This window comes from Brienomyrus brachyistius, chromosome 21 (assembly GCF_023856365.1).
Source record: "Brienomyrus brachyistius isolate T26 chromosome 21, BBRACH_0.4, whole genome shotgun sequence".
Classification (NCBI taxonomy): domain Eukaryota; kingdom Metazoa; phylum Chordata; class Actinopteri; order Osteoglossiformes; family Mormyridae; genus Brienomyrus; species Brienomyrus brachyistius.
Window position 1 is genome coordinate 13,805,387 of NC_064553.1, and position 17,994 is coordinate 13,823,380.

Below are 17,994 nucleotides of genomic sequence, written 5' to 3' on the forward strand. Positions count from 1 at the left end.
CAGTGACTACGTTACACGATACGCAGGATGCGCCGAAGAGGGCAAACGATCTGTTCTTAAAGGTACACAGCTAGTTACATCAAGACATGGTGCTTCTGCCGAGGTAGTCTGTCAGCTAAAAAACTAAAAACAAACGAACCGTGCTTTCAGTAATACTTCAAATATTTGTGAGTTTAATGATAATTGTCATTTAAGATGGAGTCGCTTAGTTACCTATAGATGTCTCGAGTCAGCCTGCTGTAAATATACAGGACTGCCAACTTTACATGCGCATTACCATGTAAACATTCTGTAGGGTTTGCAAACTACCCCAACGCTTTTGAACTGACTAATTGTAGGTTTGTAATGGAATAATGAAAGATTTGCCGTAAGTTTTCTTGTGTGAGCGTGAAAGTGTGAAATCGTGTCACGCTAGATATGGGAGTTAGCAACCCTAAATACAGGAATATGCTTAAGAATATTGTGCATAGTTTCCCGAAACGTGCAATGCGTGCAGATTCATTAGGCAGGTGGGCATCTTACTTGTTTCTTCTTTTCAGACCCATATTTTGAATCCAGAATATTCTCCAATTATGAATGGACTGTTCGAAAACAAATTACGCAGTGTATGATCTGAGTTCTTGCTGTTTGGAGTAAGATAGGAAACGTCAAGGATAGAGAGGCACACATCTGAAAACTGATTTTACTAAGGTTTTCTGGACAGATGAGAGGAGAGTGACTCTCGATGGACCAAATGAATGCGCCTGTGGATGGATTAGTAATAGACATTAAAAAAAACTATTCTGAATCAGTCACCAACAAGGTGCTGGGTGAGTGATGGTGTGAGTGGCAGTTATCAGTGATAAACTAGTAGGACTATTCCAACTTGCAGATTGTGTCAAAGTTAACTCCAAGACCTACTGCCAATTTCTAGAAGACACCTTGCTTACACACTGATGGGTCGTTCCATATCAAATCACCGAGAGGGTCCTAGGTCACCTTCTCAGATTCCCCTGGAAAAGGAAAACACCAGTGTTCCTATACCAAACTTACGGGCAAGTCACAAATATTAGGTCTTATTTATGTCCTTTTCAGGACATAAACATTCTTTGCATTTAGTTTACAGATTCACTGTGATAGTAGTCAATATGTTCATAGTAACAAGTTAGCATTTCACCAAAACTGTGTACTCTCTTGGCCTGCAAGGTTTTGAAAAGACGCATGCAAGGTACCATTACAACCTATCATTTGTGTTATCGTCGCACCTAGTGTACATTGTTTTAGAGATGACACATGGTTTGGGCGGACAGATTTTGAGCTCAGTCAGAAGCTTTGGAAGAGGATTACCATGATTGGCCCATGATTTAATTCATTGTGCAAATGGGGGGAAAAAACTAACCGTGTCCCCACCCAAGGCTTGGTTTATGTATGACAGCACTGTATTTGTTGTCACAGGAAATGTTGATCATAGTGTGAATGACAAATAAATAGAATAAAATTATTTAGACATATAAAAAAATATAATATTAATCACATTTTGAGACTTGGATATTAAGATATACACAAAGAAATACAGGTAACCATCTAATTGGCAGGGAAAAATGCTGCAAACTGGCATGTAAGTGGAATGTGCAGTAAATGAATAGACATAGTTTGAGTTATTTGTCAGAACTAGGACTCATAGCATTACGTTAAAAAAAATGTATATAATTTTTTTTTTTTATCTTTGCTATCTATCTATCTTATCTATGCTCAAAAACCTATCGCTATGCTCAGTACAGATGGATATTCATTGAAGCAATACACATAAGCACATTTCTCAATGGGTGAAACAGAGTTGCTATCCTTCACTTTAAAGCTGCAATAACCTGTCAGATGTTTCTGTCAAAGAAAGCTAAGAGCTCCATATGCCATAAATTTCCAGTGGAAGACAACCTTAAGCACCCCCTGGTGGCTGGTTTTGGAGGAACAAGCTTACACATTAAGTAGCAAATATTGCGAAATGCGGTATTTAACCTCTAGGTTACAGTTGGCGGCATATGCTATTCTGATAAACAAACCTAGAAGATACTTTCCATTTCTCACATTATCAATGTGTTTCTTTACGCTAAAACACTACAGCCTGCAGTGGGTTGGGCACAGTCCTCGAATCCCATTCAGCAGCAGCTCCTTAAATTTATCCCCCATGAGGAAATAAAAGACTGGGTTAATGACGCTGTGGGTGAAAGCCACAGGCCGGCTGAGGATATACAGGCTCTTTATACAGCTGTGCGTGGAGCTGTCCAGCCCAGTCAGCTCTGAACTGATGTATACATTTCGCATCAGGTGGTAGGGCGAGTACAGCACGAGGAACATGAGAAAAGCCATGAGTGCGACGCAGCGAGGACGATGAAAGCTGACGGAGCGCTGGCTGAACACCCCTTCCTGGGTCTTTAAGAGGCGTGTGATACCAATAGTGAAGAAGCAAATAGCAAGCAGGGGTATGATGTAGCCTGTCAGGGTCAGGACCAAACTGTAGGCTAGGTGCGCTGTTGTTTCATGCCCTGACAAGCTGCCGAAATCACTGCAGTGTGTCCAGTTGTTTATTTTTAGGTCAGCTAATATGAAGATCATCAGCGGGGTAACCTGTATTGTGACAAAGAGCCAGGAGACGGCCGAGATCCAAACAGCTGTTTTATATTTCAGCAGGATATGCTGGCGGAGGGGATTCTGGAGCAGCAGGTACCGGTCCAGGCTGACCCAGATCATGAAAAGGATGCTTGAGTACAGGTTGATGTGCAGGATGAACCGATTGATGACACACATGTATGGTAGGACCTCCCCTTGCTTCCATGCATATGTATATGAAAGGTACGGTAATGTGCACAGAAATACCAGGTCAGACGCAGCCAGGTTAAAGAGATACACATTAATGCTCCTCCATTTCCTCATCCAGAGTAGATAACCCAGGATGACGATCAAGTTTCCCAGGAATCCCAGAATGAACTCCACCCCGTACATGACGGATAAGTAGTATATTTCCAGCTGGATGGGCAGCTCTGAGCAGTTGGGGGTCTGCAGAAATGGTACAAAATAAAACTTTGTGAAACACACAGCAAATTTCTGAGACATGAACAAAAACCAAGACATCTAAAGTGTACTATAGGGGTTAGACAGAGAAATTAAATGCATTTAATGTACTAATTCCATCATTATATAAAGTACACTGTACAGACAAAGGTATTGGGACACCTGGCCATTTATGACACCCCATTTTAAATCCAGAGGCATTAATATGGAGCTGGTCCCCCTCCCCCTTTGCAGCTATAACAGCTGCCACACTTCTGGGAAGAATTTCCACAAGATTTTGGAGTGTGTCTGTGAGAATTTTTGACCATTCATCCAGAAGAGCAATTGTAAGACCAGGCACTGATGTTGGACATCTCTGTTGTAGTTCATCCCAAAGGTGTTTGAAGAGGTTAAGGTCAGGCTTCCCATAAAGTTAGAAGCATAGAATTGCCCAAAATGTCTCGGTATGCTGAAGCATTAAGAGCTCACTAGAACTAAGGGGCCCAACCCCTGAAAAACAACCACAAACTATTATCCCTCCCCCATCAAACTTTACGGGTGGCACAGTGCAGTCAGGCAGGTAGTGTTCTCCTGGCATCTGCCAAACCCAGACTCATCTATCAGACTGCCAGACAGAGACATTTGTCACTCGCCAGAACACGTTTCCCCAGCTCCAGATTCCAGTAGTGGCGTCTGTTTGTAAACCTGACTGGATGACTAAGTGCTTGATTTTATACACCTATAGCAATGGGTCTGAATGAAGATGATTAAGAGGTGTGTCCCAATACTTTTGTTCATATGATGTATATTAATCAGTGTTAATTAGAATATTATATGTGCCAGAATAATGATAAGTCAGCTTATACATAATCTGGTCCTGATCCTGCTCTCTATGTGCTGCACTATTATGCAAATTAAGATTCTCAGCTGTGTGTGTCTCATGGAGAGCAGCGTGTGCCAGGCAAAAAGGAAAATTCAATGATAATACAGTTGTGCGTGGAACTGTTCTGCCCAGACATGAGCGTAACACCAGGAGGTGACAAACCGCTGGCTGAACGCTACTTCCTGGGTCCTTAAGAAGTGTGTGATGTGAAGAAGCAGATAGTGAGCAGGTCACGCTTGTCAGGACAGAGTAGTTCTGCCCAGACATGAGCGTAACACCAGGAGGTGACAAACCGCAGGCTGAACGCTACTTCCTGGGTGCTTAAGAAGTGTGTGATGTGAAGAAGCAGACAGTGAGCAGGTCACGCTTGTCAGACAGAGTAGTTGCATGTCCTGACAGTTATCAGCTTCATCTATGACAATTCATCGATTACAGCTTCACATTTTTTTCCATAATTGTGTTGCATCCATTGACTGGTCCCCATGCTTGCCTGACCTAAATCCTATAGATGATCTCTGGGGCATTGTTTCGGTCTATCCGACAGCGCCAGGTTGCACCTCAGACTGTCCAGGGGCTCAGTGATGCCCTGGTCCTGATCTCCGAGGAGATCCCCCAGGACACCATCCGTCGTCTCATTATGAGCATGCCCCAATGTTGTCAGGCATGCATACAACCACGTGGGGGCCATACAAACTACTGAGTATAATGATGTGGTAGCCTTTCATTCCTAATACATTACCCAGTCCATATCAGTATAGATTTCCAGCATGATATTTTTTTCCCTTTGAGATCTGATGTGTTTTCAAAGTATTCCTTTAATTTTTTTGAGAGGTGTATATGACGATATACTGTATATTTTGTGGATGAACGATGATTAAAACCAACTAAACAAAATCAATAGTTCAAGCCAAGTTTCAATTGAAACCATGGTATCTGCTGAACCTCAATGCTGTAGTATACTAATATACTAGTTATTAAAGCAAGATACAACTTCACGTCAAAACTATAACTACTAGACATGTTTATGCATGCTTCACTAAACAAAAAAGAACATGTTGCAATCTCCGGCATGCTTTCATGGGCATTGTATGCCTCTTCATCAATCACCAAGTACTAGAGATTTTGATTTTCACCGATATCTATGTTTAGAACAACCCAGAACATCTTTTAATTTGGTTTTAAAAGCATTTTTTAAAAAATCCTTAATCTCCAGAAGAGAATGTACACTCACAGTATCCATATACATAATGTAACTAACTGTTATCTCTCTTTGTAAAGTATGCATTTTTGCAGGTGTATAAGTGCAATGTCAAGATCTGCTATAAAATGATTAGTAAATTATTACTGGGGCCTTACCATGCAAAGTCCGGTGGAGAAACTGATGCTAAGACTCAGTACCAGCAATAAACGATTCATTACAGGCAGCTCTGCGATGCGTCTGTGCATTGATGAGGAAACTGGTATATCAATTATCTGCAGAGTGAATAAATGGCATCACAAGCAAACCATATTTGAGCAATATGGAAATTTCCTAGAACCTGCGTACTGTGCTATTTTGAGGAACTTAAATGCAGTATGAAGATGGTATGAGATGTGGTTCCTGTTTCACCCTCATCACAAATGGTATCAGAGATTGTGTCAGAGATAGACCATGCAAATTCCATAGAATTTATCATTATGCCATACTTTACATGCAGTGCTTGAATTGCTGATATAGCTGGAAAATATCTCACAAAAGCCCATCGCACTGGAAGTTCAAGTGATCACTTTTAAGACTTGCAGAGCGCATATGTTGTCTGAATAATTGTAAACACTTTTAAAAGCTGGGTGTCAGACACACTATTCATTTCATAGGTACAGCAATAAAGTTTACCAGAACTGAGGGCTAATTTAGAAGTAAAATTGACCTTGGCCACACACTACGTCAGTTCTATCTTGAAACCATTTAGTATCGTTGGTGTTTTGGAATTTTGCGGGTAGTAATGCACCACTGAGATATTTAGTCAGCATTGTAAAAGTCTTGCAAGGGTCTTTGCATGGGGGTACATTTTATAGTGTATAGGTTACGGTGTGATTTTAATTTTTTTATTTATATCTACTCATCTATGTGCAATTTTTCTTGGCTTCGGGAGAAATGCTGTCCCATCCCATGATTCATTGCAGACATTAACTATGTGTCTGTAATCTAACAAAAGAGAGGTGGGTAACACTTGAGGGGCACAAATAATGTAGTATTCTGCTAAAACTCATGTATTATTTAACCACTAATTAAGTCTTAGTTACATACTGATTTCAATTAATAGATCTTAGTCAGTTACTATATTTGTTACTTTATCTGTTAATTCTGTAAACTTTTGTGAACTACTGAAGGAACAAATAATGAATAACACTAGTGACATACTGATCTGATGTTCGTTCATCAGTCATGAATCATGATGAATCTTTTATCCCAAGCAGTTACTATATTTAGGGGCCAAGCACTGGAGGTTCAAGACACCTGTTGTAATCATTAGAATATTCACTATTATTATACTTTCTGCAATGGGAGTCTATGGCAGCCCATAAAAGCGCTTGGTAGATTCTTTTTAAATTTGGTACATTGATAGAGGACAGTCCAAAGTATCCTGGCATCAATTTTAGTGTCAATCCATCCATCCCTGTAGCACCACCACCAGGTCAAATGTCAAGGTATATATTTTTTCTTATACCCTTTGAACCATTTGTCGTAGCATTATGATCTTTGTTTTTTTCCGAATCCTTGGTTCCTCCCAATTCAAATGCACTCACCTTTAGGATTTTCTGCCATTTTGAATCTTTCAAAAAACTTTAGCCAACAAGCTATATGCAGACGACATGGCTGCTGCCATCCAAAGAATTTCATGGCAAGGCCACCAAACAGGATTTGAGGTTATGTCTATGCAACACTTTGATATATCAAAACGAAATTTGGGCGATGTACTTGGGACCACATTTTGAGGAATCTCAACAAAATTGTGTCGTTTGGCCATTAGGGGGCACTGCAATAAGCAAAAAATGTGTCTTATAACTGTCGATGGGTTTGCCTTAAAAAAAAGATTCTTGTGTCTGGTACTGCCAGGTCCAACAATGGTACATTTTTATGTCAACCCAATGTAAGTGTAATGTTGGATTTTGTTGAAAGGTTTAAAATTTTGGACAGGCCACAAATTTTGTCCATTTCTCACCAAATTTTGCAGAATTGATCTTTGGGTGAATCTACACAATAGATTTCATAGGGATTTCAAGGCCTTTTCAAAGCCTTTTGTCCATCAACCCCAAATGAACGACTCTGCCGTTTCCAGAGAATGTCCTCCAAATATTGTGTCATTTGACCACTGGGGTTCCCTGCAGTGTGCAAAAATGTGTTTTTCCTAATATGTTTTGATGTACTGGCCTTATAAAATTGGTTATGTCTGAGGAATGGTGGTGCAGTGATTAGCATAATTTCCTCACACATCTTGGACCAGGGTTTGAATCTCTGCTACGGTTCCATGTGTGTGGAGTTTGCACATTCTCCTTCTATTGTGGAATTTCCTCTGGGCACTTCAATTTAAAATAAAGGCTTAAAGCAACCCAGAAGCACCATCTAGTGGAGTCAAAACATACAGCAAATGGTTCATGAGACGTTATTTTGTCCCTTGACACACCTTAGGGTTCTTGACCTTTCATTTTTTGGCAGCTGGCGCTTGGGGCTGTCAGTATTCTTCTTCTTTCAGAAATGAGCTGTGCTTTTAAAAACATTTCTCACAATTCACTTGCAGATGTATTTCATCTATTTGCATTTTTACTACTGTACTCTCCTGGTTTACCTCTCTGATAGCAGTTTATAGGCATCAATAAATACAAATTGCACACAGCCCCTGTCATGCAAGATATTCCACAAGGTACAGCGATTCACATCCCATACTTGTTCCCGATCTGTTGGTGTTGCAGTGTTCTTCAATATTTCATTCAGTGTGTTAGCTTTTGGTATATGTTCCATGTTCTTCTATTTCCTCTATCGGTTATATTATATTACAGTGCATATTTCTGGTTTTGTAAAGCAACCTTGAATTTGAGCAAGCTCCGTCCATTCATTTTCTGTAACAACTTGTCCTATTTAGGGTTGCAGGGGGCCTGGAGCCTATCCCAGATACTACAGGCACAAGGCAGGGAACAACCCAGGATGTAGTGGACCCCATCGCAGGGCTCACTCACACACCATTCACTCACACCTATGGTCAATTTGGTAACTCCAATTAGCATAATTATTTTTTTGGACTATGGAGGGAAAATGGAATACGCAGAGGAAACCCCACAACAGCACAGGGAGAGCATGGAAACTCCCTATGGAACACATATATAAGAAAATATTGCCAATCAATATTGTCAACCACTAGCACCACCCCCACAACAAACCCACCCCTGGCTACCCCAATCAAAATTCTCTGCAAGCACCACTGTTGGTCAGCAACCAGATAAGCTGCTCATTCAGCTAACTTGATTATTTCACTGCCAAGGAACTATAAGTATGCAAATGGACTTTTCCTGTACTGGTGATTTGCTCAGGGAGTTTCCCTGTTATTCAGTTATTCAGTGAGAGGCTGCTGACGGACGAGAGGCCCCCAAGACTTTGTCCTCAGATAGCTTCACGATAGTCTGTAACAGTCAGTACTCACACACATTTTACTGACTGCAGTTATGATACCCAGTACTGACCTTACGGGACTGTTACACAATATACACTATCTACTAATTTATTTCATTGCAATTTGCCTTTATTAGAATTAACTTGGGCTGTTGATTGAATAACAAAATCCAGCTGACATCCTAACATATTAGGTACCACCAGTGCTTAGTTTGTAAATCAGAAGGTGAAAGAACACGAACAGCATACAAGAGCGGAGGGGTAATGAGGCAGACGCAGGTCCTGGAAGGTGTAAAAAGCACAATGCTGAAAACAAGCTATGTTTTTTTGAGAATAAAACTAATAAAGGACATGAAATTGCATGAAAATAAATCTGTAAATTAAAATACATAATTATTTTATTTTTTAATTGTATGCTATTGTTTTTGTTTTCTTCACCAGAGAGCTGCCAGATCCATGTAAATAGGTGCAGAAAGTCAACAACATAGAGGTCCTGGAACCGTTTCAGCAAAATCCGGCACAAATTAAGCACTGAGTACCACTGTGTGACCATGGAGGGGATATTAAGCATTCATTGAGGGCAGCATGGATATGAAACCAGTCTATAGAGTGTGGCATCCTGTGTGTCTGTGTTCCAACTGACTATTTTAATGTGTTGAGAAGCAGCAGACAGAAAGCATGCACTCTCTCTCTCTCACACACACACATACACACACACACACACACACACACACATATATATATATATAATTTCTTTCATCTCTTTATATAGTTTTAAAGTGTTTTATGTACATTTCCTTGGAGCAGTTGCAATAAGCATTTCATTGCAGGTTCTACTATGTATGATGATGCATGTGACAAATAAAATTTGAATTTGATACTGTAGCTGTACAGGTTTTGAAAAAGAAAAGCAAGTGTGAAAGTGTACTCATATTTGTGCAATTCGAAAATAAAGTATAAGTTAAATGATGTTTCAGTGTTCCAGCTAAGAACATTTTACTGAGCTGATTATGCTTTGAGTATATGAAACAAGCAAAATATTATATACATGAATTCTATATACTGTATGTATTTGTATTATTTGTGTGCTAATATACAGTATTATTGTCCAAAAGTTAATCATCAATTTCTGGGCCACAGATGTGATCCGGGGGTTCTTAGTCACCCCAGTTTGTATAGCTTTGTTTCCAACAAATTAAAATTACAGCATCACATGTATTCTGGTGCAAGAGGCAGTGTCACATCCGGGCATTAATGAGGGTCCACAACGCAGAAGGAGAACTTCATTGTAAATGGAACTCGAAATAACCAGAAACAAACAGCAACACGTGGGGTCTAAGCAAAGGGAATTAACGAAGGCTTAGACTAAGGCTACGTTCACACTGCCAGCAACATCGTTCAATTCCGATTTTTTGCTCAGATCGAATTTGTCTATCTTGACGGTTCACATGCATAACTACAAGTGACCTGTACCTGACTGCAATGTGATAGTGATGTGTCGGTCGCGAACGAAACGGCTCTCTCATCGCACGATGTATGCCGGCTCTGAGCAAGAAGGGGAGGGGCGGTGCTACAGGATGCGTTCGACTTGGGCTTAAGTCTTAAGTCGTCTTGCTCTCGTGAAGTTTTTGTACCATGTGACATGGTGATGTTTTGCAGCGACGTGAAGTTGAACGCACGCATAGACAAATACAGCAATCACACGCACAAGACAGAGAAACAGGAGGGAAGGAGACGCGTGCGACAAAATGAGTGACTGCAGGAAACGGAGTAAAATTTGGATACATTTCAATTACATTGATAATACAAAGGCAGAGTGTAGAGCGTGCAAGGTTAAAATCTCATATCGAACAGGCTCTACAAATAACCTGCATTGGCACATGAGAACTGTACATCCATCAGTGCAGTGGGAAGTAAAAACACAAGCAAGTGAACCTGCTACTAATGAAAGTGACAGTTTGTCTACTGCAACTGTTGAAAGTGCCAGTTTGTCAATGTCTACACCGTCATCCAGTACTGCACCACAACCACCTAGACCTACAACCTAGAGCTCTATGAGACAGTTTGTGCAAAAAGCTATGACTCCAGTAAAACAGAACACAATTGATGAGGAATTGGCTAAAATGATTCCATGCGATTTCCAACCATAGTAATTCCATCCATCCATCCATTTTCCAAACTACTTATCCTACTGGGTCGCAGGGAGTCCGGAGTCTATCCTGGAAACAATGGGCACGAGGCAGGGAACAACATAGGATGGGGGGCCAGCAGGGACGGATTATGGGTTGTGTGGGCCCCTGGGCAAAACGTTCGCGAGGCCCCCCCCAACATCACCACAACCACCACAATTCAAGGGTCCTTGGCAGCCAAACGCCCTCCCTATAGGGTCAGGGACCCTTGTAGGCAGAGGATCAAAGAATGTAGGCCCTCTAAAATAGACAAACGAAAATACATTGTTGATAAGCGTTGCAAATTGTTTTGGGCTAGGGGTCCCAAGGGCCCCTGGGCAGCGGCCCCGCTGGACCGGTCCGTAATCCGTCCCTGGGGGCCAGCCCATCGCAGCGCACACTCACACACCATTCACAACTATGGACAATTTAGCAACTCCAATTAGCCTCAGCATGTTTTTGGACTGTGGGGGGAAACCGGAGTACCCGGAGGAAACCCCACGATGAGAACATGCAAACTCCACACACATGTGACCCAGGCGTAGACTCGAACCTGGGACCCAGAGGTGTGAGGCGACAGTGCTAACCACTGCACCACCATGCCTCCCCCCAAAGTAATTCATTTCACTAATAATTTTACATTATTTTTGGTAATAAATTCATTTAAGCACCAAAAAAATCTGAAGAGCCATTGAAGAGTCGGCTCTCTTAAAAGAGCCGTAATTCCCATCACTACAATGTGAACGCATCCGAAACGTCACGCATGCGCACATTGATACGTTTTTACACAACTGTGTCACCAACAACAGAAACGTCATATCTGTGGGGCGACTCATATATTAAAAATGGAGGCGTTAGTAGCTCACGCATGAATCACACTTTGCTCCGGAGGACGACAAATAGTGAATCAGCTGTACACGAGTAGGTCGAAAAAGAGAAAAAAAAGTCAGGCGGCTAGCTTTTTCTGTTTTCGCAGTTATTGCTGGAACTGCTGCACCAAGAGATGTGTGGGCACGAGCCTGCCGATGCAGGCTAATGATGTTAGCGCATGCGTATAAGCAAAAAGCCTAGGCTACGTTCACACTGCCATGCTGAAGTGACTCAAATCGGATTTTTTGCCTTAATGTGACACAGATCTCATTTTTTTTCAGGGCTGTGTGGACACGCAAATATAATCTTTTCAAATCGGATTTGTGTCATTTTCATATGTGGTATTAAATCGTATACGTATCCGATTAGCGGCCATACAACCTGAAGTGAACGCTCAGAGCGGAATTCATGTGGCTTTTTGCTTATACGCATGCGCCATCAGAAACGGCATGACTCCGCCCTCAAACTGTTAAAACCTCCCCCCGGCTTAACGCGATAGACTGCGTCCTGTGCTCGCGAGTTGCATATTTACGCGTGTGAATTTTGACTTTAACGTGACGCCATAATATGGCCAGGCACACGCTCAACCAATTCAGTTACACGGTGGGCCCAAATATTGAAAAAACTATGGGGACTGAACCTGAGAAAACATATGGGATAGAGTACGATGACAACGACACCCGCTGGTCAAACATGGAACTACAGAAAAGACGGATAGAACTAGGTCCTGACAATTGCAATACAATTAATCAAAAATGACAAATGCCACTGTAAATATAGAATAGCATCCACCATGAGCAAATAGATGAATTACCATATATTACAGGGCTACTCAAATTGAATCCCTACCACCTCCCCAACCCCCCAGGGTTGGCGAGATATACAGAGGGGACCCAATGGACCTTGACTTTGTGTGGATGAAATTTGACCCTCGCACTTTGGCCCATAATATAATACAGCTTGTAGCATTATAAGATAAATCACCATGCTCAATGAGTCTACTAGTAAGCTGCAGAGAAAAATATTAGAAAACAATTAAGGAAAAAATGGAATTCTGTTACTAATACATAAAAGTAGAATTTAAAAATGTGTTGTGTGTTGTAGTTTATTAACGTTCCAAATGAAGTAACCAAAATTATACATGTATTTCAGAAATGAACTAATTCATCAAAAATAAGCATTATAAGATAAATCATTATCGTAACCACCTCTGGCAGTCATTTCCTTTACTGTTTGACAAGTTTAAGGTGCACATTTCAAGGAATTTTGGACCGTTCCTTTACGCAGATATTTTCAAGATAAGTCACATTCTTGGGTTTGAACTTATCAGCTGTCCTCTTCAATTCAGCCTGCAGGTCTTCTGTCAGATTGAGGGCTGATGACTGAGATGCTCACGACAGAACATTTATTACGTTCTCCTGGAACCATTTCTGTGTGAATATTGAGATGTGCCTTGGGTCATTGTTTTGCTGAAAAGTCCACCTACAACCAGGTCTCAGCCTTCTGGCAGAGGCAACCAGATTGTGTGCCAAAACTGCCTGATTTTTGGTGGAATCATCTTGGTGGAAAGTCATTCATCTTAACCAGTATGCCTGTCTAGAATTAAAACAGTTTGAAATCATCACTGACCTTTCCTTTTATGAATGTCTGTTTTGATGCCAAACACGCTGATGTTTTTTTTACCAAGACACTTACATCTGACCACAGCACCAATCATAATTTAAATGACCTTTGGCAAATAGCAAGCGTTTGCTTCTGTGTCTTGGGGTTAGAAAAGGGTTTCTTCTTGCAACCATTCTAAAGTGCCTGTAGTTATGGGGGCAGCATCTGACGGTCCTTTCTGAAACCTGGTGATCGGCCCCAAGATGCTACTTAAGGCCTGGAAGATAGGCAGCCGTCTCGGGTGCTGCACCGCCTTTGACCATCTGTTTTTTTGAACTGCCATTTCTTTTGTTTTCTTCATAGTGCTGGATGACAAGGAAATTTTGCATGTTACCTCATTTTTTGGATCATAGTGAAATAGGTAGGGATGTAATGACACCAAGTTCTTTAAAACTTACGTAAGATTAATGTAATGCCTTGGTTAAATATAGCAGATTTTTATTTAGAATAATAATTAATTAGGGGCGGCATGGTGGTGCAGTGGTTAGCACTGTTGTCTCACACCTCTGGGACCCGGGTTCGAGTCTCCGCCTTGGTTACATGTGTGTGGAGCATGCATGTTCTCCCCATGTCATCGTGGGGTTTCCTCCGGGTACTCCGGTTTCCCCCCAAAGTCCAAAAACATGCTGAGGCTAATTGGAGTTGCTAAATTGCCCATGGGTGTGCATGTGTGAGTGAATGGTGTGTGAGTGTGCCCTGCGATGGGCTGCCCCCCCATCCTGGGTTGTTCCCTGCCTCGTGCCCATTGCTTCCGGGATAGGCTCCGGACCCCCCGCGACCAAGTAGGAAAAGCAGTTTGGAAAATGGATGGATGGATGGATAATCATTAATTGTGAAACCTATACTGTACTTGGAGAAAATTGATTAAACAAATAAATAGTCTAGGTTAGCTCAATTAGACCATTAATAGACTACGATATTTTTTACATCTTGGCATTTCACGTTTATCTGTATCATGCTATTATTTATTTATTTGTAGTATTTTAATGCATTTTCAGTTAGAGGTGCCAATCATTCTGGAGCCCGCTGTGAAAATTGAAAAAAACACATGCAATAAACAAAATGCACTTAATGCAATTTTCAGGCTGAAACGAACGTTTATGTGCAGTTATTGCCGATTAAATTGCTATATTATGGATACACCTATGTCTCTTAAAATAGTATATTTTAATTGATGGGAGAACCTGAGGAACAAAGAGGAAAGCTATATGAATTGCGCGCTGAGATGAACTGAAAGAACTCGTCTGGTCCGGCTTGAACTATTAATATAAGCCCAAGAACAGGGAAAGGGCGATCCACGCTGTCCGTAGACTGTCCATATACTCTCTACAGATAGGGGTGTGGCTAGGGCTGTTTTAAGGGGGATTACCCCCCCCCCCCCCCCCCAAAAAAAAAAAAATGTTTCTTATCCCTCCTCCCAAATAAATTTACACTGATTAGTTTAAAGAGTATGTTCTCATTCATGATCATTAAGCCAGATCTCCTAGTAAAAGACTGTGTCCCTTTTTCATAAATCTCAAGTGACGCTCCTGCTACAGACGCCCTATAAATCGACTTTAATTCAACCGACCGACTACTTTTTAAAAAAAAGGAAGCTGGTTATAACGACGTCATACGTTTTGCCCGCTTTAAAAGCACAGCTGCATATTTGATATTACAGTAAAGACCACTGAAAGCGAAACGACCGCCATTTTAAAGGTGAGGTCCCGAGCCAATAGGATGGAAGGAGGACGTCGCGGAAATGGACCGAATACAAGAACACGTCGGCATATCCAGTGATTCGCCGCATCACAGGAATGGAGCGATATCAATGCGCCAGAGAGACCGGGCTGAGGTTAGGGTTAGGTCATCTCTAATTGGATAGACTGTAACGTGTATGAGTTTAGTTCATCCATCTTCCGAATGCGTGTCCGATATAGGGTTCCGGGGAACCTAGAACTTATATCAGGCAGGACTGGGGACAAGACAGGGAGCAACGTTGGACGGGACGTCAGCCCATCATAAATCACAACTTAACACGTCAGTTAGTAATCTGCTCATCCTTGTAATGCGAGGGGAAACCAGAGTTGTCGAACAACCGAAAAAATAAGGAATATAGTACGTTCTTAAGAGACAAAAAGATGTCGCCTAGGGGAAAACTCATAATTGATGGGTTTTATTATGTAAAAGACTACCCTAAAACCCCCTCAGCATCACTTAAAACTACGTATTTTTGAATACCGGTTGATAACACATGTAAGTAAAAGACCGTAATAATGTGGCAGAGCGGACTATAGAAGCGGTGGGTTGGCGGAGCGATACGCAGTGAGCGAACGGCGCGGTGCGACCTTCTTTCTGGGAGACATTAAATATGTGTGTACGTAGGCAGTTCCGCGTGAAGCAGTTCGCAGTCTACGCCGGTTCTCGTCTCACGGAGTGGCAGAGATAAGAAGATGGTCGCAAAACAGAGAATTCGCATGGCTAACGAGAAGCACAGCAAAAACATCACTCAGAGGGGTAACGTGGCAAAGACTATGGTGAGTGTGTTGGCGTACTTTAGTAACGTACCGAGTGGATAACAGCGGCAAGCCCACTGGAGTTCTTTCAAGCCTCGTATATTGAACTGGGTTGAAGTAGATACCAGGCCTGGCTAGAGTACCACTTTTCTGCGCACGTTGGATTCATATTTCTCATAAGCTGATTATACGCTGTTTTTCGCTTTGTAAATGTTTCTTCGTGATGAGTGTGTCGCGTTAATTTACGATTGCAGGAGCTTTGTCATAAGTAGGCGGTTCAATGTACATGAGAACCTGGACGCGCTTGGAGCCTGTGGATCTGGTGGCTCTGTCACTACGACCTCGGCTCTTCCCGTCGTTATTAAAATATAACTCTAAATGTAAGTTTGCTGGTTACAGAGAAATTCCCAGGATGAAAAGGTGTCGGTGGGACCCTGGTTATTGGCGCTGTTCATCTTTGTGGTCTGCGGTTCAGGTGAGTGCATTTCATGGTTAAGTAAAACACATTTATCTGAGTATTCCGTTATGTTCTTAAAATGTTTCCACCGGGCCCTAAGTGGATCTATGTGTGGACTGTCAGACGTTTTTAAGCGTCTTAGATTTAGTACTGTTACCTCAAAAAATAACTAAAATACAAATTGTAATGCTGGCAAAGGAAAATAATCATCCTTATCTGCTACAAACCCTTAAAATTTGTGCTGTGGAAAGTAACATTTTTTTCTGGCATATGTATTGTGATAACACCATCAGTAAATAGTTTGATAACAGACAGGGTTTCTCGCAACCTTGTTTAAACTAACCTGGTACAACATGGTCTGGTTGGGGCTCTGTGATCTACAGTTGTAGCTAATCTGGTGACCTTCAGCAGTTGCTTTTTCAGTTTGCTCTGGGTAACCCCATTTTAATATGGAGCTAAATTGGTAAAGGCAGTGCATTAACTGTCAGATTCTGTCAGTTCTTTTTGTATGGGGTAGTAGGAATGTTTGGGCTTACAGGATTCTGTCTGGGTTTTTTTGGTGAAGTTTTCAAAAAGACCATACTTGACAGTTGGATTATGTGACTGGCAAATGGGATAATAATGTGGGTAGTTAAGCCACCAAAGCTACTGTAACACATCTTAATATGATGGGTATTCCTGGTTTTAACATGTGCGGCTTTCTCCCCCTACAGCGATTTTCCAGATTATCCAGAGCATCCGGATGGGCATGTAATGTAGAGGCATCTCTGCCTTCAGGCTGCCTTGCTGTGCAGTGGAGTCCCAGCAGTGTGTACTCGACATTTTCCAACGGTTATGCCAACAGGCTGAGATGAAGACCGACTGCCTGATGATGGTTGACCAACTTTCTTTTAATTCTCAGGCTTTGTAACTAGCAGGTTTTTTTTTTAATTCGTGCCTTAAATGAAACAATTGAAGCCAAACGGTTTCTACATTCTGCATTCCAGTCTGGAATTTTGGATCAAATACTGTGATTCTTTATTATTGCTGAATGGCTTAAAGCCATTCAGAAGCTGATGATCCCCATTCCATTTGTAAGTCCTGTTTGTCTTCTATGCACATGATTCCAGCTTAATCACACGTAGTGTCCTCTATTTTAAACGTTTATTGTATAGGTTTTGTTTTATTCCCTGTGTTTGGCTGCTCTTGTTTGTTCCCGACCAAATTCTGGCTGGACTGGAGGCCCATGATGGAAGCCTGGGACAAGCTTTGGGGAAAAGTGATTTCCTTCCACATCAATATACGAAATGTACTATAATTGTGTGTCTTCAATATTTATGCTTCTTGATTCTGTGGCAGTTGTCAGTCACCGTTTCATGTATGTCCAATTTTCTGTACATTTGGGGGTGGGAAACAGTCTCAGGCACCAGATGTGTCCGTCTTCCGTCGTTTAACGATTCTGCAGTTTGTGCGGCTGGAGGTGACAGCCAGCTTCGGGGGGGAGGGGGGGGGGTAGTGTTGGAAGGCAAATGTCACATACAAAATAAAGCCTGCATTTTCTGCCAATTGAAACAAATATGTTGAAGATGGTGCATGAGTAGAACAGTGTCATGTTACTTATCAAATTAGTGGATCCAAACTATGGATTACTGCCAAAACAATTTATGAAATACATCAGCTTTGTGGATGATTGACTTAATTTTAATATACAAAGTACTTGTACATTTGTCATTGTCATTTGTGAACTTTTACCATACAAGTAGTAAGTTTAAAAAAAAGTTGTCCCTCTGTGATCATTTCCACACATC

The 17,994-nt window shown here is 41.5% G+C and overlaps 2 protein-coding genes and 1 long non-coding RNA gene across 3 annotated transcripts; 2 read left to right on the forward strand and 1 right to left on the reverse strand.

Moving 5' to 3' along the window:
* Positions 1-67: 67 nt before the first annotated feature.
* On the forward strand, positions 68-4,804 carry LOC125716396 (uncharacterized). Its single transcript, XR_007384324.1, has 2 exons — positions 68-167; positions 2,665-4,804. It is a non-coding gene; the product is annotated as an uncharacterized LOC125716396 (long non-coding RNA).
* Positions 1,757-11,997, reverse strand: LOC125716389 (succinate receptor 1-like). Its single transcript, XM_048988622.1, has 3 exons — positions 11,975-11,997; positions 5,267-5,383; positions 1,757-3,033 (listed from the first exon to the last, which is right to left on the reverse strand). The coding sequence occupies exons 2-3, from the start codon at positions 5,354-5,356 to the stop codon at positions 2,095-2,097; spliced, it is 1,029 nt and encodes a 342-aa protein (XP_048844579.1). The 5' UTR covers positions 5,357-5,383; positions 11,975-11,997; the 3' UTR covers positions 1,757-2,094.
* Positions 11,998-15,557: 3,560 nt separating this feature from the next.
* On the forward strand, positions 15,558-17,908 carry LOC125716394 (stress-associated endoplasmic reticulum protein 1). The gene is made up of 3 exons (XM_048988632.1): positions 15,558-15,771; positions 16,150-16,225; positions 16,921-17,908. The coding sequence occupies exons 1-3, from the start codon at positions 15,688-15,690 to the stop codon at positions 16,959-16,961; spliced, it is 201 nt and encodes a 66-aa protein (XP_048844589.1). The 5' UTR covers positions 15,558-15,687; the 3' UTR covers positions 16,962-17,908.
* The last annotated feature ends 86 nt before the right edge of the window (positions 17,909-17,994 follow it).

Coding starts and splice junctions, on each gene's coding strand:
- LOC125716394 (XM_048988632.1), top strand. CDS start 15,688: ATGGTCGCAAAACAGAGAATTCGCATGGCTAACGAGAAGCACAGCAAA. Junction 15,772..16,149: donor GTAACGTGGCAAAGACTATG/GTGAGTGTGTTG, acceptor TGCTGGTTACAG/AGAAATTCCCAGGATGAAAA. Junction 16,226..16,920: donor CTTTGTGGTCTGCGGTTCAG/GTGAGTGCATTT, acceptor CTCCCCCTACAG/CGATTTTCCAGATTATCCAG.
- LOC125716389 (XM_048988622.1), bottom strand. CDS start 5,356: ATGCACAGACGCATCGCAGAGCTGCCTGTAATGAATCGTTTATTGCTG. Junction 3,034..5,266: donor TCTCCACCGGACTTTGCATG/GTAAGGCCCCAG, acceptor CCATTTCTGCAG/ACCCCCAACTGCTCAGAGCT.